This window comes from Oryctolagus cuniculus, chromosome 7, assembly GCF_051225735.1.
Source record: "Oryctolagus cuniculus isolate XC-2025 breed Fujian yellow rabbit chromosome 7, ASM5122573v1, whole genome shotgun sequence".
Taxonomy (NCBI): Eukaryota; Metazoa; Chordata; class Mammalia; order Lagomorpha; family Leporidae; genus Oryctolagus; species Oryctolagus cuniculus.
The window spans coordinates 42734460-42754906 of NC_142873.1; the positions used below are offsets into that span (position 1 = coordinate 42734460).

The 20447-nt window shown below is 57.5% G+C and overlaps 3 protein-coding genes across 10 annotated transcripts; 1 reads left to right on the forward strand and 2 right to left on the reverse strand.

Moving 5' to 3' along the window:
* Positions 1-1474: 1474 nt before the first annotated feature.
* GPATCH4 (G-patch domain containing 4) lies at positions 1475-7828 on the forward strand. Of its 4 annotated transcripts, none has more exons than XM_008263944.5 (8): positions 1475-1612; positions 3572-3785; positions 4240-4313; positions 4411-4503; positions 4597-4683; positions 6051-6142; positions 6388-6438; positions 6634-7828. In XM_008263944.5, the coding sequence occupies exons 2-8, from the start codon at positions 3707-3709 to the stop codon at positions 7418-7420; spliced, it is 1263 nt and encodes a 420-aa protein (XP_008262166.3). In that variant the 5' UTR covers positions 1475-1612; positions 3572-3706; the 3' UTR covers positions 7421-7828.
* A 348-nt stretch (positions 7829-8176) lies between these two features.
* Positions 8177-10307, reverse strand: NAXE (NAD(P)HX epimerase). Of its 2 annotated transcripts, none has more exons than XM_089299817.1 (6): positions 10077-10307; positions 9859-9963; positions 9599-9709; positions 9404-9517; positions 8742-8889; positions 8177-8425 (listed from the first exon to the last, which is right to left on the reverse strand). In XM_089299817.1, exons 2-6 carry the CDS (start codon positions 9898-9900, stop codon positions 8223-8225), a joined length of 618 nt encoding a protein of 205 aa, XP_089155943.1. In that variant the 5' UTR covers positions 9901-9963; positions 10077-10307; the 3' UTR covers positions 8177-8222. The 2 variants fall into 2 exon arrangements, with proteins under 2 accessions (XP_089155943.1, XP_002715421.2); XM_002715375.6 differs by having other exon boundaries at positions 9859-9967.
* Positions 10308-13758: 3451 nt separating this feature from the next.
* Positions 13759-20323, reverse strand: TTC24 (tetratricopeptide repeat domain 24). 4 transcript variants are annotated; one of them, XM_089299805.1, is made up of 11 exons: positions 20226-20323; positions 18197-18903; positions 17883-18086; positions 17385-17513; positions 17161-17273; positions 16912-16983; positions 15252-15334; positions 15037-15131; positions 14386-14503; positions 14082-14225; positions 13759-13974 (listed from the first exon to the last, which is right to left on the reverse strand). In XM_089299805.1, exons 2-11 carry the CDS (start codon positions 18897-18899, stop codon positions 13908-13910), a joined length of 1728 nt encoding a protein of 575 aa, XP_089155931.1. In that variant the 5' UTR covers positions 18900-18903; positions 20226-20323; the 3' UTR covers positions 13759-13907. The 4 variants fall into 4 exon arrangements, with proteins under 4 accessions (XP_089155931.1, XP_089155929.1, XP_089155928.1 ...); XM_089299803.1 differs by lacking the exon at positions 20226-20323 and having other exon boundaries at positions 14386-14464; positions 18197-19201; XM_089299802.1 differs by lacking the exon at positions 20226-20323 and having other exon boundaries at positions 18197-19201.
* Between the last annotated feature and the right edge of the window lie 124 nt (positions 20324-20447).

The following is a 20447-nucleotide window of genomic DNA, read 5'->3' on the forward strand; positions in this document are numbered from 1 at the left end:
TCCAGGAGATGCTAAGTACTGAAATATTGCTATGGGGGAGAGAGGGGGTGATGATGAGGGATAATTTTTTCAGATTTTTTAAAAAAATAGTATGAATTTGTTTACAGAAACTTGTTACAAAACAGACTATTCTCTCCTTTAAATATCCAAGGTAATTTAAGATTTACTTATTTGAGGGGCTGGTGCTGTGGCGTAGAGGGTAAAGCCACTGCCTGCAGTGCCAGCGTCCCAGAGGGGCACTGATTCGAGTCCTGGCTGCTCCACTTCCGATCCAGCTCTCTGCTATGGCCTGGGAAAGCAGTAGATGATGGCCTAAGTCCTTGGGCCCCTGCACCTGCCTGGGAGACCTGGAGGAAGCTCCTAGCACCTGGCTTCTGATCGGCGCAGCTCCGGCTGTTGTGGCCATCTGGGGAGTGGACCAGCAGATGGAAGACCTCTCTCTCTCTCTCTGCCTCTCTGTAACTCTGCCTTCAAACGAATGGGTAAATCTCTAAAAACAAAAAAAGATTTACTTATTTGAAAGTCAGAGTTACACAGAGAGAGGGAGATAGATCTTCTATCTCCTGGTTCATTCCCCCAGATGGCTGCAACAGTCAGAGCTAGATCAGGTGGAAGCCAGGAGCCAGAAGCTTCATCCAGGTCTCCCAAATGGGTAACAGGGGCCCGAACACTTGGGCCACCTGCCGCTGCTTTCCCCAGGCCATCATTACAGAGTTGGATTGGAAATGAAGTGACCAGGACCTAACTGCACCCATATGGGATGCCAGCATCACAGGCAGCGGCTTAACATACTAGGCAACAAAGTCAGCCTCCAAAGTAAATTTCTATCCCTTGGGGCCTGCGCTGTGGCTTAGCCGGTAGAGCTGCCCCTGCAGCGCCAGCATTCCATATGCGTGTGGGTTTGAGTCCGGGCTGCTCCACTTCTGATCCAGCTCCCTGCTGATGCGCCCAGGGAAAGCAGTGGGAGATGACCCAAGTTCTTGGGCTCCCTCACCCACTTGGGCACCAGGATGAGGCTCCTGGTTCCTGGCTTCAGCCTGGCTCAGCCCCAGGCGTTGTGCCACTTGGGGAGTGAACGAGCGGATGGAAGATCTGTTTCTCTCTGTCACTCTGCCCTTCAAATAAAATCTTTTTTAAAAAAGTGATGAATCTAAGGAAGCCTCTAATCTCTAAGCCTTTTCTAAATAACGTCCCCAAGGCTGCGTATTCATCCCCAAATCACCCTGAGGTTCCTCCTCCTGTGCCTTTCCTGAACCGCTCAGGCCAGACGCCCTGTTTCCTTGGAGTTTCCCTTCCTCATCTCTGGGCTCGGGACTATCTCTGGGCAGAACCCAAGCCTGTGCGCGTCATTTCTACAGGCTTGGCCTGGACTGAAGCCCTTTAGCCGCTCAGGGACCACAGGGAAGAAGCAAGTGGAGCGGCAGCGTCGGAAGCCCGAGAAGCCAGCGTGCTCCCGGAGCCCGTTTCCACGGCAACAACACTGGCCAATCGGCCGCCGCAAAGGTTTCTCGCGGGAGGACCCGGATTTCCGTTCCCGCTGGCGTCTCTCTGGTCTCGGCAGCCTAGAAAGACCGAAAGGGCACTTCCGGGAAGATGGCGGCTCACAAGTCAGGTAAGGCACGTGTTTCTGTGGGGAGATCCGACCCCGAAAGGATGGTTAAGGGGCGCCCTCTTCCCGAGTGGTGGCAATCGGAGCCAGGGCTCGGGACCAAATGTGAAGGCGGAAGAACAGCCATGCCCGCGTAGCACCGCGGGGGAGGGAGGCCGAAGGAAAGGTCAGCCGGCTCTACAGACCGCTGGCCCTGCACATTCTGACAGGGGAGGAGACAGTGCCGCGTAGGGTGCTGGCAGCCTTCACGGTGACTGGGGCACACAGGTCGGGACCTACTTGCTTCTGTGCAGCTAGCGACTGAACGCATTCTGGATTTCTGGCGCTGCACTAAGCGCGCTGGGGTTACATAAAGCCCGTTCTAACTTGGAGGGCACGTCGTTTTAAATTACTGCGCCAAGGGGTAGGCGGTGGTCAGCTTCACAGCGGGAAGCATAGTGTAGTGATTAAGAACAGCCATTCTGGAATGCCTGATTACCAGTCCTGGTCCTACTACCTGCTAGCTACTTGATTTGAGCAAATGCCTGTTTCTCGTTTGTACATCACCGATGATGACAGCTCCAAAAAAGGGTTGCTGGCAGGACTGAGCCAATCCACGTGAAGCAGGTGGCAGGCTGGCCGAGTGAAAGCACAGCAGGTTTTAGTTATGATTATTACCGTAATTACTGAAATCAGCACTGACAGTCCAGAGAGGACTTCTGAGAAGAGGCGGCTTTGAGGTGGCCTTGAAGGACTTAGAGTTTGAATTTTACTTGTCTTACAAATATCAAGAAGCAAGACCTGGGCATGTTGCAGTCAGCACGTTTCTGTGGGATCTCTCAAGGTGTCAGTTGAGGTTTTCAGGTTACCATCCTCCGTAGCAGCAGTGTGAGTGATCCTGAACTAGCGTTAGCTTCTCTTGGTTCTTGAAGAGATCGGCCACTGTTCCTAAGCCTAATATATAGTGGTTAGGGGAAGTGACTATACTGGTGTCTGGGTTTTGTTTTTTTTTTTAAGAATTTTTATATACGTTCTTAATTTCAAATGAAAGTTTTACCCTTCAGAGTCGTTGCTTGGGGAGGCCCCCACTGCAGTAATGCCGCTAGTTAACTTTAATGGTTGTCCACAGAGGACAACCTGAGGACAGGTTAGCTATAGTGGGTCAAGTCAGTGTGGGTACTCTTAGTTTGCAATGTCTTTCGTGATGAGCCAGCTTAACCATTTCAGAGGCCAATCAAGTATCTAATTCGGGTAATGCCCTTCTGGATCCAAAAGGAGGAACTGGTGAGTCTGTGCTGAGATGCAGTGGATCGCGTTGCAGTTGGGCAACTTGGGCTCACATGCAGCAGCATCTCTTGTCAGCTGCGTAACCTCAGGCCTCTCACAGAAGCATCAGGTTGAAATGAGGTCCTGTGACAGTGTGTGCAGTGCACCTGTTAGCAGCAGATGCGCAGTGAGAATGCCCTTCCTAAGCTCGACAGTTTGCAGAGGGGAGCGCCAGCGAGGCTGACATGCAGCAGTGATGTGTGAGAAGTGTGCAGCCCCTCACCCAGGAGATGGTGTCAGTGCTGAAGCAGGGGCTAAGACAGGGGCTCTAATAAGTACCAGTTTCTTATACCCAGGTTAACAAGCTCCTCATAGCTTTGTTTTTGCAGGGAAGTATATTTTGGGAAATGTGCAGACAAGCTGCCTGGGTGTGAATTCTATACACTTCTGCCTTGTGCTCTTGAGCACGTCTTCGAACCTCTTTAAGCCTGTTTCCTCATCTGTAAATTAGGGATAACACCAACTTCCTGACAGGGCTGGGAAGTGCAGTGAAATCATCCAGTTAAAGTCTTACACAGCTTGGCACATGGTAGCTCCGCATAAATGCAGGCATCAGCACCAACACAGCCCTCCTTGACTTCCTGTTAGGTTAATGTTGGCCCTCTGGCCAGACTGGGAGTTCCCCATGGACCTGGCCTCCTTCCTCCCTCTCCCCAGGGTTCATGAAAGGGAATTCTTAGAAGAGCAGTGAGGATGGATGAGGACTGCGTTGGACACCTTCTCCTTTCCTCTTAAGAGGTGATGTCACCTCTTTGCTGGTGACAGCCTGAGGGACAGAGCTGCTTTGGCACCATGAGTGCCGCTCCGGAGACCAAGAGTCGTGGGATGAAGTTTGCTGAAGAGCAGCTGATGAAGCATGGATGGACTCAAGGTGATCTCGGGGGCCTCCCCACGTCCTCTGAGTCCCTGCCTGCCCTCTGCCCAGCAGAGGGGCATTTGGACTTGACCCCCGTCATCCATTCAGTTGGAGGAGGACACGCTAGTTTAAAGCAAAGTTTTCTGAATTCTTCAGAAAAGGGAAGAGTAGAAGAACTTTGCTGGTGGGTAGTAAGAAAGAAGTGGTTGAGAGGACTTGGGGAAGGAGGAAGCGACATGGCCTCTGTCTCAACAGGGGTGAAGGAAGAGCTAGTTCAGGCTCAGATAAAACCGGGGGGACTGCATCGAGTGGTACCAGAAAGAAAGGAGCTGAGGGGGAGGGCTCCTGAGAGGGACACGGTATGCACCGGCGGTGGGTGTGCAATGGCGAGGCGTGCCGCGTGTTGTGGGCCCACCTGGGGAGGGCTCAGGACAAGCAGCCGATTAAGCCAAGACACTCTCACCTACAGGCAAAGGCCTGGGCCGGAAGGAGAATGGCATCACGCAGGCCCTCAGAGTGACGCTGAAGCAGGACACTCATGGGGTAAGACTGGGCAGGTGGAGGAAGGTCACCACGATGGGGAGCGGACGGCCCTTGCGCAGGTGAGGCGGGTGCTCAGAGCTCACTTACCCCCTTGCAGGTGGGACACGACCCTGCCAAGGAGTTCACCAACCACTGGTGGAATGAACTCTTCAACAAGACTGCGGCCAACTTGGTAGTGGAAACCGGGCAGGTGTGAGCTCGGACAGGCACACGACACGGGAGGGTCAGGGATGTGGGGGAGGGAGACGTGCTATGTCCCCTGCTCACGGAGACTTCCCTGTAGGATGGAGTACAGATAAGGCGCCTTTCTGAGGAGACCACCCGTGCTAGTCGTCCCAAGCCCAACCTGCTGTATCAGAAATTTGTGAAGGTATGAGAGGCTGGGGGTGGGGGAAGCTAACCGTCGCTTTTTCCTCCTCTGTTCTTCCCTGGGGCCTGAGCAACTGCCTTGTATGCCCTACTGGTTCTCAGGACTGTCCTCCAGAGGGGGACCCTCTGACCAACTCGCTGTTGCTTACGTAGACCGCCCAGACCCTCAGCAAGCGTTGACACCTTCCCATTCCACAGCCCAGCAGTAGGGAGTGAGAGGGGGCGCACAGGCTTTCAAATACGAAGCTGCTGGAAGACTGGGGCAGGGGGTCTAGTTCTAAGGATTTAGAAGCCAGAGTAGACCTGGGAGAGAATCTGGTCCATCCTCATTTCACAGACGTGGCCACATCGGTGGGAAGTGGTGGCTGACCACCACTGCTGGCAGTGATGGACAGGACTAGGGCCCAGGCATGAGGCTCCCGCTCCCCACTGTACGGACACTGAAGGGTCATCTGTTGTATGCTGAGGACTTTACGTGTTATCTACACGCCTTCCCATGGCTCGGCATTTGTGCTGCCCTGGTTCAGGGTGTCGTCATCTCGTTAACAGCCTCCTCACCTCTGCTGTCCCTCCGCACGACAGTCACAAAGCCTCCAGGGTGTTCTCGCTAACACACAAAATTCATCACGTCAGTATTGCTCCTTGACCAAGGGTGACGCAGTCCACACTCACGGACTGGCCTGTGGCCCTCACAGGCCTTGTCTGCGTCTCTGGCCTCATCCCTTTCCAGTCCTCTGCAGGACTGCTGCACTCAGACACTTGGAGTCTTTGTTTTCTTTGAAGGTACCATGTTCCTCCTTCAGGTTTGTCCCTCTGCCTATGACACTCTTCTCTCCACCCTTTTCCCTGCTAATTTGTCCTTATCTTTCAGAACTTGGCTCACACAGCAATTATTTCTGGAACACATTTCCTGAACCCCACCTCTCGTACAGGCCAACGCTCAGTCACCGCCTAGGCTCTGCCACACTCCCCACTCCCACTCCCAGTGATCCCATCTGGGCTGGACCCTTCTCATTCTTGCTCTACTCTGTATCCCAATTCTGTGGCCCGTCATAGATTCTCATTTAACCCTGTCAGAGGAAAGTGCGTGAAGAGGTTCGGTGGCGTGGGGTTGCCATCTTTATTGTCACTGCGAGACCTGGTGATGCAGGGCGCTTCCTTCTCGCTCTGCCCACCAGTCAGCTGAGAGCCTGAGAGCCAATGCCCAGGCTGCCCCACCTCCTGCCCAAGCTGAAGTCTGCAGGATGGCACGCCTCCCCATGGCTCTGGTGCTGGCAAATTCCTGCCTAGGGCCGTGAATTCCTGGGGGGAAAAGGGATGGCAGTGGTGTCGACTGGGCCTTGTCCACTTCCATGGTCCCTCTCCTAGGTGGCCACGCTGACTTCAGGTGGAGAGAAGCCAGACAAAGACTTGGAGAGCTGTAGTGACGAGGACAACGAGGGGCCCAACCCACCAAGGATGTGAGACTTCTTTTAGCGCTAGCGTGTCGGGGAAGAGCCTGTGCAGTCCTGAGAGAGAGGACAGTCTGATGCTGGACCCTGGCCTACTGGGGGGCAGGAGAGGAACTGTGCCTAACGGATCTTTGCATCCCAGCATCTCACAGTGCCAGCTCCTGAACAGAGCTCAGTGAAGGGATGCGTTAGAGGGGAGGAGAGGTCACGCCCTCCTACCAGCTCTGCTTCTAACTCCTGATCTCCCTCGACAGTCTGACTGACGAGATGCTGCTCCAGGCCTGTGAGGGGCGAACAGCACACAAGTAAGTCGTGGTGGGCCCTGGGCTCCTTTCTGCCCACCCTGAGGATGGCCTGGCCACCTCCTGATGCTCCTTACCCCAGGGAAACGGTTCCAGGCGTCTGCTGCCTGAAGAAGACGGGCAGCTTCCTGCAGCCCCGAAGGTTGGGCCCATTTCCCCTGATAACCCTCATTCTGACTTGGACCCCACTGGTTTCAGGGCTGCTCGTCTGGGGATTACGATGAAGGCCAAGCTTGCTCGGCTAGAGGCCCAGGAACAGGCCTTCCTGGCTCAACTCAAGGGCCAGAACTCTGGGGGCAAGCTCCCCCAGAAAAAGAAAAAGCAGCCGAAAGAGGAGGAAGAGGCCACAGCAGCGGAAGGTCATGCAGATGAGCAGCACGCTGACCAGAGCGTCCGGAGGAGCAAAAAGAAAAAGAAAAGACGCCGTGAAGAGGAGGTGTCAGGTGGGAGTGAGGGAGCAGCCGTAGGGGCAGAGGAGGAAGATGCTGCAGGAGCAAGCGGGCTTGGAGCAGTGCCCAGCAGAGAGCAGACCGACCACAAGAGGAAGAAGAAGAAGAAGAGGCGGCACCACCAGGAGGGGGACGTGGGGGTCTTGGACAGCGGAGGAAGAGGTCCAGAGACGCAGGCGGGGGAGAGCGGAGCACACGCTGACCTGGGCAGCAGAAGCGCGAGGCGGCAGCTCAGGGACGTGCACTCAGAAGATGGAGAAGCTGAGGAGGCCGGCTCAGCAGGTGGGGCTGGGGAAGCAGAGCGCGGGGCCTGCAGGGACTGCAGACGCAGGAAGCAGAAAAGACAGCATCGAGGGGAAGAGGAGGTGGCCGTGGAGGTAAGGGGTGAAGAAGAGGGTGGCAGGACTGGGGAAGAGGGCAGGGCACACAGCAGCTCAGGCAGCAGAAGCAAGAAGAGGCGGCGGCAGCACCCAGAGGCGCCTGCTAGGACCAGCCCCGACCAGAGAGCCAAGAAGAAGCGGAAGAAGAGAGACTGAAGCCTGGTCACAGTGGCGTTCAGCTCTATTCAGTGGCCTCGGACACTGGGCTCGAGGGCGTGACTCTGCAGCCCCTAAATGAAGACGGTCCCAAGCGGAAACGCACCCAGGAATCGCAGTCTGCTGAGCCGAGCAAGCGGGCACCGTCCCCTGCACTGTGCTGACTCAGACGTCATGGGCTTGGACTCGGGCGCCGGCAGGGCAGGGCGGGCTGGGGGCTGGGACGGGAACGCAGAGCCCGGTAGCGGGACCTCTCTGCTGAGAACATCGACTTGCCAGACGCGTCCTGGCTTGTGAATGCTGATGGAACAGATTCAGCTCTGGGGCCACCTTCACCCAGATGGCCGGCTTCCAACATTCTGCCAAATGGCTGAATAAACATCAGCTCGGGCTCCTGGCCTACAGGTACGTCCAGACTGGCATCTCCGTTCCCAGCCTGGGAAGGCTCTGAGTACAAATTAGGAAATCTCCCTTGGAGGCTTCTGGAGAAACTGTTATTCTCCTGTGCGCTTGCTGCACTAACGTAAGTGGCTGCAGCTTGCTGACCTCACCCAGCGCCCTGCTCCCCCACAGTCCAGAACCGTGCGTCCATGAGGGACGGCTCACCTTGCTTGGGACCGACCACTGAGTTCCCAGGACATGGCAGTCTCTTGCTATTCCATGTCCCCCTGAGAGAGCACATCTCCAGGACTGCTCTGGGGCTCCCGTCACCCACACATCTTGCCAGAAGATTCCCTGGACGCCACCACTCTGGGAGAGAGAGGCACTAGGTCTTTATTGGGACGGCTGCTGCCACGGTCCCTCACTGCAGGCGGTAGACACACTCCGTGTCTGGGTAGGGCGGCAGGTTCAGCTGGTACTTCTTTTCTAGAGCAGGTGGCACAAAACGACCCCCCAGGTAGTGGTAGCGGCCGGTGAACTGGGTTGCAGACTTTTTGGGTGCCGTCAGGGAGATGAGCAGGTCTGGCTGGATCCCTCCAGAGCTCCCCTTCTCCACATCCCATCCTGAAAACAGAAGGTGGTGTTCTGGCAGCACAGAAGAGGCCAGATGTCTAGGCCCTCTACTCACCCGGATGTGCTCTGGCCCTAGAGTACTGGGGACCCCGCAGCCCCCACCTAAGGGGTTCTCATTCTAGGAGCTCCTTGTGCTCCAGGACCTGAGGTTCTTTATGGGACCAGTATGTAAAGGGGGCTTCTGAACTCTGCTCCGCAGCTCTGTGGGATCCAGAGAGCTGTGTCCCACCCCCTGCAACCTGAATTTAGACCTGGTCTGAGCTAGGGTCTAAGAATCAGGTATCCCACCGATCCCCCGGTGCCCCACCTGAGGGAATGTCAATGCTGGCAATGGGCACGGTGAGTCCACTCAGGACACTCAGGATGCTGCGGAATGGCTCCCGAACTTCACCCTTGAAGCTGAAGCCAAAGATGGCGTCCACCACCAGTTCATACAGCTCATCAATCATCATGGGCTGGGGTGGGGCAGGAAAAGGAGACAACGTCAGAGCCTTAGCTGGAGAGGGCTGGCCCTGTTGTGCCCACCGACCATTCACAAAACCATTCACAGACTCATTCAGAGGGCATCCCAAGGCCTAGGGCAAGTGTGAGTTGGTCTCAGGCCAAACTGAGACCAGACTCATTCTGTGACTGGGAAGCCACTTATCTGTACCTCAGTCTCTTCATCAGTAAGATGCATTAAGAAATTTACAAATTTCCAATTTCCCATCCCTAAATCCATGCACCTGCAGAAAGGGGTTAGGATGAGGCAGTCAATCTGGCCCCAGAGAGGGGCAGCTCATGTGTCCTGCTAAGGGAAGAGGGGAAAGGCGGCTTTAGAGTAGGTGTGGGGGAGTCATGGAGCACACCTTGTGGGGCGGGGCGGGGCGGGGCGGCGCTTAACGCACTTTTATCGAAATGGGATCCTGGGCCCCTGGAAACACGAAGCAGGGGTTACTGCAGAGATGGGGTGCAACTGGAGCCACCTACCTCAGAGGGCATTTCACCAAGGAAAGGGATGTCCATCTTCTGACACTGGGTTACCAGCGCAGTGAACAGTGGTTTGTTGGGCCTTTTGGGGTAATAGATGGCTGGCTGGTAGCCCTAGGAAGAAGGCAAAGTGATAATTTAACCCAGACCCCCAAAGCCTCATGCCCTCCTCCAAGGCCCCTCTCACCTACTCACAAAGAGTTTGAGGTGTCGAGCACAGACCAGGCCATCTCCTCCATTATTCCCAGGGCCACAGATGACCAGGACGGCGGGGGGGCTCCTGGACATGGACGTGGGGGGATATGCCTGGAGGCAAAGTCAGAGGGGCGGTCACAGGGGTTTCGGGAATGACCGAGCAGGTTGGGACAGCTGTCTCCTCCACACCCCTGTGTGCCTAGGCCAGGGGGCTCGACTAGAGGCTCGCTCTTCCCAAAGGTGGAGAGTGCGCCACTGACCTTGGCAATGGCTGTGGCACAGCTCAGCCCAGCCAGCTCCATAAGTTGGTCCACGCTGAACTGGTACTCGTTAAACAGCTCCTGGTCCACGGCCTGGGCCTCCTCCTGGCTGAGGCAAACCCTTGGCCTGAGTCCCCGCCCCCGGGCGACCGTCGCGCGGACAGAGCACCGCCCAGGCCCGGCAGGGGAGGGACGACGGTCGGCGGAGCCCCGCCTACCTCAAGTACTTCACCGAGGTGCTCGCCATGACCTCCGAGTACCTGCGGCTACCCGAGTCCTGCCGCTGCGGCCTCCACCAGGTAAGTCTCTGGCGGCAGACGCCGGCCTGGCTTGTGATCCGCGGCAGGCGCGAGCCCGCCACCAGCAGCCCGAGTCCCAGCAGCGCCCGCAGCCCGGACATCCAGCTCAGTGCGCGCGCGCCACGGCCTGCCCGGCCCTGGCGCATGCGCGGCGCTCGCCCCGCCCCCGGGGGCCGGGCCGGCGCGGGTCCGCCCTCTGCAGCCGGGACCCCGCCCCTCCGGAGCGTTTGCAGGGTGCGGCGCGTTTCCAGTTGTGTGTGGGGTGTGCCCGCTGCCAGTCGCTCTTCGGTAACGATAATCATTCGCGGTTCTGTGGCCCAGCAGCTCCTGTACCCCCACTTCCTAGGCCGTGGGAGGCAGCAGGGATGGCTTTGGGTCCCTGTCATCCACATGGGAGACCTGGATGGAGTTTCAGGCTCCTGTCTCAGCCTGGCCCAGCCCTGGCGGTGGAGAGTGGACAAGCAGATGAAAGAACTCACTCTCTCTCTCTCTCTCTGATTCTGGGGAAATAGAAAACTAAACCTTAAAAAAAAAAAAAGATTTATTTATTTGAAAGAATTACACATAGAGGAGAGGCAGAGAGAGGAGATCTTCCATCTAATAGTTCACTCCCCAGATGGCCACAAAGACTGGAGCTGCGCCGATCTGAAGCCAGGAGCTTCTTCCGGGTCTCCCACGTGTTTTCAGAGCCCAAGGACTTGGGCCATCTTCTGCTGCTTTCCCAGGCCATAGCAGAGAGCTGGATTGGAAGTAGAGCAGCCGGGTCTCGCACCAGCACCCCTATGGGATGCAGGCGCTTCAGGCCAAGGCTTTAACCCGCTACTCCACAGCGCCAACCCTGAAAACTATAAACCTTAAATAGGTTGAGTAAACTATGGTTAAAAATGTGACTGATACCATAGGCTCCGAATCACACAAATTTCTCATTGGAAACCTGGAGAATAATAAATTTTGCCCAAGTATTTTTGAGAATGCAAACACATTCTGTGGTATGGTTATGGGAAGAGGTTGGGAGATGGCAAACCAGTTACCATTAAAGCAGTAAAGACAAATGCCCAAATTGTTATGGACTGCAGGTTTGTGTCCTCCCCAGTTTTTAAAATTTTATTTATTTTATTTATTTGAAAGGCAGAGTTACAGAGAGGAGAGACAGAGATCTTCCATCCACTGGTTCAATCCCCAAATGGCCACAATGGCTGGAGTTAAGCCGATCAGAGCCAGGAGCTTCTTCCAGGTCTCCCATGAGGTGCGGGGCCCCAAGGACTTGGGCCATCTTCTGCTGCTCTCCCAGGCACATTAGCAGGGAGCCACATCAGAATTGGAGCAGCCGGGACTTGAACTGGTACCCATATGAGATGCCAGCACTGCAGGCGGTGACTTTAGCTGCTATGCCACAGCGCTGACCCCAAGAATTTATTTTTTTAAATGTGTTGTGCCTTTGATGTTGTGTCTGTGAAATACTTACCTAAGTGAGGCTGTTAAGAGTCTCCAATGCTTTCTTTTTTTAAAGATTTTTTTTTTTTAGATTCTCTTTTATTTAGGAGGAATGTATATTGTTAGTCACTGTTATCAAGGATCACATAAAAGCGGAATCATAAAACCGGGCTGCAGCCATCATGGCACCCAAGCCTGTGCTGGGCTCTTCCCCGCTCTGTTCTGGGAGTCACTGCCAAGACCCCAAAACCAACAAAGTCCCCTCAGCTTGAGTAAAGCAAATAGCTTCAAGCACAGACACTTTTTACAAGTGATTATTCAAAGAATGCACAATAGCCACGGTTCAGACGGATCAGCTACAGAAATCATTAAAAAGAAAAGTGGGGGGCTGGCGCAGTGGGTTAAAGTTCCAGCCTGCAGTGCCGGCATCCCATAGGGGCACCAGTTCAGGTCCTGGCTGCTCCACTTCCGATCCAGCTCTCTGCTATGGCCTGGGAAAGCAGCAGAAGATGGCCCAAGTCCTTGGGCTCCTGCACCCACGTGGGAGACCCTGAAGAAGCTCCTGGCTCCTGGCTTCAGATCAGCTTAGCTCTGGCCATTGCAGCCATTTGGGGAGTGAACCAGCAGGTAGAAAACCTCTCTCTCTCTCTCTCTCTCTCTTCTCTGGCTCTACCTCTCTTTGTAACTCTTTCAAATAAATAAAATAAATCCTTTTTTTAAAAAAAGTAGGGGCAGGGTCCTGCTGATTAAAAACAAAGATTGAACAAGAATGGGTTGAGAACACCAGGTGGAGGCCTAGCCTCCTCCGTCCAGTGTGACGTGGGGAGGCAGCGGGGGCCACGCGGCTCCTCCCGCACTGGAAACCAGATGCCCCGAGGTTCGCTAGAGACAGCAGGGGAGGGCATGGGCTCTGGTTTTCCGAGGGCCCCCAGCTCGTGGCTAACAGGAGGTGGCTGAGACAGCTCTGCCAGAGATTCTAATGCCCAGGATGCACAGCGCGGCTACTGTGCCAAGGTGTCGGCATGGGGACCCTGCGAGGAGCCCGGGGAGCAGCCTCCCCGCTCTGCTGCGTGGACACGCCTTCAGGCCCCGTTTTCCTGCCAGCTCCTCGGGAAGTTTTGGTGCTCTACAAAGACATCTTAAGTGTGTTTCCCAAACTTAGGTTTTCTTAGTAGGGTCCACTTTTGGTCAAAAGGTGTGGACAGAAGATCCCATAAGATTTATTTATTTGGAAGGCAGAGTGACCAAGAGAGAGGGAGAGACAGAGAGAGAGGGAGAGACAGAGAGAGAGAGAGAGATCTTCCACCTGCTGGTTCACTTCCCAAATGGCTACAACAGTCAGCACTGGCCAGGCCAAAGCCAGGAGCCAGGAGTTCCATCCAGGTCTCCCACATGGATGGCAGGGGCCCAAGGACTTAAGACATCTGCTGGGAATGAGATCAGAAGTGGAGGAGGCCGGCGCCACAGCTCAATAGCTAATCCTCTGCCTGCGGCACCAGCACCCCGGGTTCTGGTCCCGGTCGGGGCGCTGGATTCTGTCCCAGTTGCCCCTCTTCCAGTCCAGCTCTCTGCTGTGGCCCAGGAGTGCAGTGGAGGATGGCCCAGGTCCTTGGGCCCTGTACCTGCTTGGGAGACCAGGAGAGGCACCTGGCTCCTGGCTTCGGATTGGCGCAGTGTGCTGGCCACAGCACGCTGGCCGCCGTGGCCATTGGGGGGTGAACCAACGGCAAAGGAAGACCTTTCTCTCTGTCTCTCTCACTGTCCACTCTGCCTGTCAAAAAAAAAAAAAAAAAAAAAAAAGATGTGGAGGAGCTGGGACTTGAACCTGTGCTCCTCTGGGATGCCAGCATTGCAGGGGATGGCTTTGCCCACTGTACCACAGCACTGGCCTCATGAAGATTCATTAGTTATACACAATGTGAAGCATGTTTTTATGACACGGATAACATTTTTGAACACATGTGCCAGATATTAACATGAAACATTCCATTCTCACAGCAGCCCTAGTATTTCCCATTTCACAGGTGAGAAGGCTGAAGCTCAGAGATGTCAAACAACATGCCCACGGTGCAGCGAAGCGACAGATGTCGGAGGAGCTGGGCTCCAGGCTGCCTGACCTGGGAGTCTGCACTCGGGTCGTTCCGTACTGGACTGCCCCAGCAAACGCAGGGAGCTGGCTTGGAAGCAGCGCAGCTGGGGCTCCAGCCGATGATCGATGCCGGACGCCGGTGTCGCAGGCGGCAGCTCAACCTGCGGCGCTGCAGCGCTAGGGGGAGCTGCGGGGGTGAAGACTGCAGCCAGCATGCTGGGTGCGGGTCACGTGATCGTGCAGAAGCCAGACTGGGGGGGTCTCCTCTGGGGTCCCCTGGGCCACTGGGACGACCTGCAGGAGCCAAGAGGGACTTGTCATGGGGGAGGGGCGGGGGAAACTGGGGGAAGAGCCGGAAGCAGCCTGCCCCACTTCTGGCTCGCCTGGGCCCCAGCACTCACCTCTGCTGGCGGGCTCCGGGGCAGGAGGGAGTGGACTTAAACTTCACGTCCCCCCATTCTGCAGGCTTCGCCCTCTCTCCGAGGCCACGCAGGAGGCAGGGAACAGCTCGGGCCTGCAGAGCTGGGCGAGGGTTGTTCAGGTTGCTGAAGGGCAAAGACCCAAGGCTCAGGGTTCTGTATCCCAAGCACCAGTCACCTCTTCCTTCAACTTGAACAGAGGTCAGGTTGCGTGGAAATCATCAGAAGCTTCATCGTCCGCTCCCCGTGCCGTTCTCCGCGCCTCCTCCCGTCCCCCAGGACGCACCTATTGGCTTGGGGGCCACTGGGTACCAGGATGCCAGGGTGGTCCACTCGGGCGGGAAGACGGGCCCCAGGTCCTGCGCCTGGAGGGGGTGTGACAGACGTGGTCACCGCAGGCAGCTCTGCACCAAGAACCACCATGGGGGGAAAGAGATGAGGGTAAGAGGGGACACACTGGTCACCAAGGGCTCCGGCCAAACATGGGTGCTAGAAGCTGGCCGTGGCAGTGATGCACCGCATCTGGGAGGAAACGCAGAGACAGCGCCAGCAAGGCCAGGGCAGCTCCCGGGTGCCCAGCCGGGGGCTGGGGGGAAGCCACTAGGGAGAGACGCAAGAATGGGGAGCTTGGGGCCAGGTGCCCGGAGAGGAGTGCACTGTAGGCTTTTCACAAGCCTGGCTGCTCTCAGAGGCTGCAGAAGTTAGGCAAGGGAGCGAGAGGGAGGAGGAGAAGTTGCCCAGGAAATGGGCGGGGACCTTCAGAGCCCAGTCGAAAGGGCAGGGCCCCTCTTCTGGGGTGGCAAATCCGGAGAGCCAGGGCCGGGCGAGGGACGTGCCAGGCCCCTGCCTCCTCCCCCTCCCCCCACGGCGGGATGGGTGGAGGAGGGAGCTGAGAACGAGGGGGCGGGTGCAGCTGGGACAGCCTGCTTGGACTCACGCTCCAGTCTCCGAGGCCTGGACGCTGTGGGCTGATTCACCAGTCCCTCTGGGTCTTTCTCCTCCTGGCCTTCCTCACATTCTTCCTCTTCCCACCTGCAGGGCAGACAGACACCACAGCCTACTGGTCTCCTCCCCAGGGGGTACCAATCAGGTTCCCCCAAAGCTCCCCTGGAGCGCCAGGCCATCCCCAAGCTCCGCCCTGGCCTCGCTCACCTGGGCTGTGCACCTGCTGTGCTGCTCCTCACCCTGGCTGGGGTCCCTGCCTGGCAGGCCCCTCCTGGAGCCTGGGGCCTTCTCTGGAATGAAGGGGAATAAAGGGAATTGATTTTTTTTTTTTTTTTTTTTTTTTGGCAGCTGTGCACAAGTGTGGGAGTGGCCACCCTCGGCAGATAGAGGCTTTATACAGACAACTCAGGGTGTGCGGCGGCTTGTCTCAGAACCAAGTTCCGGGCTGGGGTCACTAAGAGGTCTCAAGTTAGAGGGTCAGACCTGGCCAGAGCCTGACCCTCCACCCCCCACCCCCACCCCCAACCCAGAGCCTGGCGCCACCCCCACCTGCAGCCTCACCAGGCAAACTCACAGGAAGTTGTGGCAGACCCCAGGTGGCACCCAGCCTTCTGGACCCAAAACCATCCCCTGCCTATACCAGGCTAATTTAATGCTGTTTGCAAATTATGAGTATAGTGTTCTAGTCTTTACATAAAAACATAAGACCTAGTAAGTTCCTGTAATAAATATTAAAGTGTAGGGGCTGGCATTGTGGCACAGTGGGTGAAGCTCCCTCTTGGGACACCAGCATCTCATATGAGCACCAGTTCGAGTTTTGGCTTCTCCTGCTCCACTTCTGATCCAGCTCCCTGCTAACGTGCCTGGGAAAGCAGCAGAAGATAGGCCAAGAACCTGGGCCCCTGCCACCTATTTGGGAGACCCAGATGGAGCTCCTGGCTCCTGGCTTGGTCCTGGCCATCTTTTTCTGTCTCTGTGTGTGTGTGTCTTCTTTTCCCTCTGTCACTCAGTCTTTCAAATAAACAATTTATTTGAGAGGCAGGTTGACAGAGAGTGGGGAGAGAGAGGTCTTCCATCTGCTCGTTCACTCCCCAAATGGTCACAATGGCCAGAGCTGGGCTGATCCGAAGCCAGGAGCCAGGAGCTTCTTCCAGGTCTCCCACACAGGTGCAGGGGCCCAAGAACCCAGACCATCTTCCACTGCTTTCTCAGGCCATAAGTAGCCAGACAGGAAGTGGAGCAGCCAGAACTTGAACTGGCGCCCATATGGGATGCTGGCACTGAAGGCAGGGGCTTAACCTGCACCACAGCAGTGGCCTCAGTAAGTCTTTTTTTAAATATTGAAGTATAATTTCAATTTCTGGGGTGGAAGTTTCCAGAAGGTTCTCATAGTGGGAGGAGGAGGCAGTTGGAGAGAGGAAGAGCCAGGACAGGAGCCCCTTGGTGATGCTCCCTGGCGACTTGGAGCTGGAAGAAAGGGACTTTCATGGGGCACTACCCCCATCCTGTGGTCATTTCGGGAACTGCAGCCAAGGACAAACCGTTTCCACCTCCTGGCAGAGCCGGCCTAGGAGCCTTGATTGCGCCGGGGGCTTCACCCAATGGGCTTCTTACCAGTCAGCCAAAGCGCCGGGCAGCCCTGGCGTTGGCGGCCTGCCTCGTCCGCCCACCTCCCCACCCCGCGGGGAAAGTGGCTTGCGTCCCACACGCGAGCCTGGGGCAGCGGAACACAGATGAGCAGCCAAGCGCAGCGCCTCTGGGAACGTGGGCTCTGCTCGCCGCCACCCCCTCCTCCCGGAACCCCCACCCTGGCCGGTCCTTGTCGCAGGTGTCCTTTCCCCAGGGTGTGAGCCGGGACCAGTCCCACCTGGGCCGAGTGGGTCCTCATGGCGTCTGCCAGCTTGGCCACCAGCCGTTGTCGCACAGAATCCGACTCCTCCTGGAGAGGGGGGCAGGCCTGGGCTTGGTGGGGACATCGTGGGGTCGGGGGTGGGGAACAAAACAGGATGGGGACGAGGGGAGGGGGCTCCGTGTCCCCCTCTTCTGCTCCATCCCCGTGCCTTTTCTCGGGGGTCCCGACACTACGGTCCAGAGGCAGGGGCGTGGAGGGGCTCACCTGACACTGGGCCAGCGCCTCCTTGTAGTACGTCAAGGCCTGGTCATACTGCCCCAGTCTGGCTGCCGCAGCCCCCAGACCCTCGCAGGCCTGCCACTGCCCCTTCGTGTCCCCTGGGGGAAGGCAGGCATGAAGGGTCCTCTCCCTGCCCCACTGACCTGCCCCTCCATGGGTACCCTCCCGCCCAGCGCCCAGGACCCCCCGGGCTCCGGCCCTGCCCTTACCGGAGTCGCAGGCGGCCTGCAGGGCGTGCAGGTAGCTGTCTCTGGCGGCCTCGTGGTCCCCCAGCTGGCTCAGCGCAAACGCCAGGCTGCCAAAGCTCCGGCCCTGCTCCCACCGTTGCCCAGCAGCGCCTGGCAACACAGCCCACTCGGGCCTAAGCGGGCGCTTGGGGCTGCTGGCACACCGGAACCCTCACCCAGCAACCTGGGGGTGGGGGGCTGGCCACCTCCCCCAACTGGCTAGTCCAGGCGGGCAAGGCAGGTGTGCCCGCTGAAGCTGGGTGGATTTGGTGTCCCTAAGAGGGGTGCTGCGCCCTCTTGGGGCCCTCCTCCCACATTCTTCCCTCCCCTTGCTTACGCCATGGTTCCTTTCCATCCTGCCAGGCTCTCCCTGAGCCCCCTGGCCCCAGGCCGCCAGGCCTCACCATTGGCCCCAAAGCTCCCTCTCTCCTTAAGCCTCAGGGCCCCCTCTTAGTCCTTGGTCCCGGCCCCAGCACCTACCATGTAGGCTGGCGGCGGCACGGTGAAATGCCTGGGCTTCCGCATAGTTGCCAAGGGCGTTGTGGGCTACCCCGAGGTTTCCCAGTACCGTGGCCTGCTCCCGGGCGTCCTGGCACAGAGGCAGCGCCTGCCCGAAAGCCTCCACGGCCATAGGGAACAGCTGCAGCCGGGAGTAGCCCAGGCCTAGGTCGTTATACAGCCATCCTAGAGAACACAGCTGGGGTCACTGGTGGCCACATCCGACGTCCCCCAGACCCTTCCCTGTAGGCTCTGTCTCCCCAGATCCCCACCTCCCTCCTCTCCCAAGGCCTCACCCAGCTGTGCCCGATCTGCGCTCCTGTTGGCAAGCTTCCGGCTCTCCTCCAGCACCTGTAGCACCTCACCCACCCCGTGCCGCCTGCTCTCCAGCATACACTCTGCTGCAGCCCCCAGTGCTAGGGCTGCGGCCCGGGGCCGCTTTGCTTGGGAGTAGGCCCGGCTTGCTTCCTGCAGGCAGTGGGCTGCCAGCTCAGGCTGTCCCAGGGCCTGGTAGCAGGCTCCCATTTTTGCCTGGGCGTCCCCCTGGTCCCCCTGGGGCTGGTAGTGGCCCAGAGCCCTGCGGTACCAGGCCAGAGCTTGAGTCAGGTTGCCCAGGGCATGGTAGGCCAAAGCCACATTGAAACAGTGGTCTCCGTGAGGCCTGCCCTGCGCCTTCTCCTCGGGCTGGGCCCGCAGGAGCAGCTCAAGGCCTCTGGCTGGGTCCCCAGTCTCCACGTAGGCGGCTCCCAGGTTGCAGGCACAAGCTCGGAGCACGGAGGTGTCCCTGGTCCGTGGGGCCTCGGAGGCCAGGAGGAAGGCCTTCTGGAAGCTAGCCAAGGCCTCATGGCTCTGGCCGGCTCGTAGAGCTGCGTGGCCAGCTCTGGTGAGGGCTTGGATGCCGGCCTCCTGCTGTGACCGTGTCGTCTTCTTTTTCCTCTTGCAGCTTGCGGAACCAAGCTCAGGCTCTGGTGGGGCATCCTCAGGGCTGGGAGAAGACATGGGACTGACAATGGGGAAGAGAGGCCTGGGTCTGTTGGCCTTGGCTGCCCCAGAGCAGCCAGCCTCCCTGGAGAGCAGTTCAGCCCCACCCTGCTCCTGACAGGACTGCACGCCTAAGAATGGCTGACATGGGCAGCACTTGGCACAGCGGTTGGGACGCCCGCATCCCATAGCAGAATGGTTGGGTTTGAGTCAGCTCTGGTCTGGATTCTAGCTTCCTGCTCATGCACACCCTGGGAGGTGCAGATAGTGGTTCAAGTAGCTGGGGCTTTGCTACCTACGTGGGAGACTGGGATTGAGTTCCTGGCTGCCACCATTGAACTCACTCACCCCAGCTGTTATAGGCGTTTGGGAAATGAACCAGCAGACAGGAAAGCAATCTCTCTCTCCCCCTCCCTCTCCCTCTCCTCTGTGTGTGTTTCTTTACCTTTCCAATAAAATAAAACAAATTGTTAACCCAGGCACTCTGATTTGGGATGTACCTGTCCTAAGTGGCAACACTGTGTCAAACAAACACCAGCCCCCCCATTTTAACCCTTTTTAGGGGTTCAGTTCTGTAGCGTTAAGTACGCTTCCGCTGCTGTGCACCCATCACCACCACACCCTCCCCGCCCAGAACTTTTCATTACATTCAAGGTAAGTGTAACTGATTGATTTTAGAATTTGGAAGCATTAGCGTGCACCTGCTGTTACATACAGTTCACAGCAGTCAACAGTGAGCCAGTGGAGGAACAGCCTCTCCTTCCCCTGCTTCTCTGTGCCTCTGACTGCCCCGCCCCCACTCCTATCTCGTGCCTGCTGGCTCCTCTCCACACGGAGTCCAGGGCAGGCCAGTGCTCAGAGGGCTCCTGCCTGAGCCGGCCTGGGGACTGGACTGGCAGGGAGCCAGCCTCCAGGGGGTGCTGCCTTTCCATGGCCAGCCCCTCCCTTTGTCTCCCCGAGGGTCCTCAGCTTTCTGTCTCCTGGCCGGTTCCGGTCCCCCCGACATCCTGCCCTGGTCTCCAGGGTCCTCTTAAACCGAATCCATTCAGCGCGTGTATCCGGTTAGAATCCTTCCCCTCGGAAGGCAAAGCCTTTCACCAGCTCTCCTCCCAGGAGGCAGGAAAAGGCGGGGAAAGCCCGGAGCGCTGGGTTCTTGGCTCCTCCCCTTTTCTTCTCTTTCCCCTCTGTTTTGGGGAGAGCCAGGCAGAGGTGATGCATTCCTTTTAAAAAGACATCCCCCCTGCTTCAGAGAACACCCAGAAACCCTGCTCTTCCAGGCCCTCAATCCCGGGCGTTCAGGCTACCTCCATCCGGTCTTGGGGCCCCGGCTGCAGGATGCCTCACCTGCTTCCTTGTCTGCGGCTGGCTTTCTGGAATGGATCCTCTGGCTTGGGTTACCTCCCCTCTTAGCTCAGAGCTCCTGGGGTTACCAGACAACCAGGTGCTGCCCTCCGTTCCTAGGGAGTTCTTTGAGTGACAGCTCGGGTATCCTATCTTAGTGCTTGGACACAGACACTGGGTTCCACTGCCCTACCTGGGCTGCGGCTCCCGACCTGGCACACACAG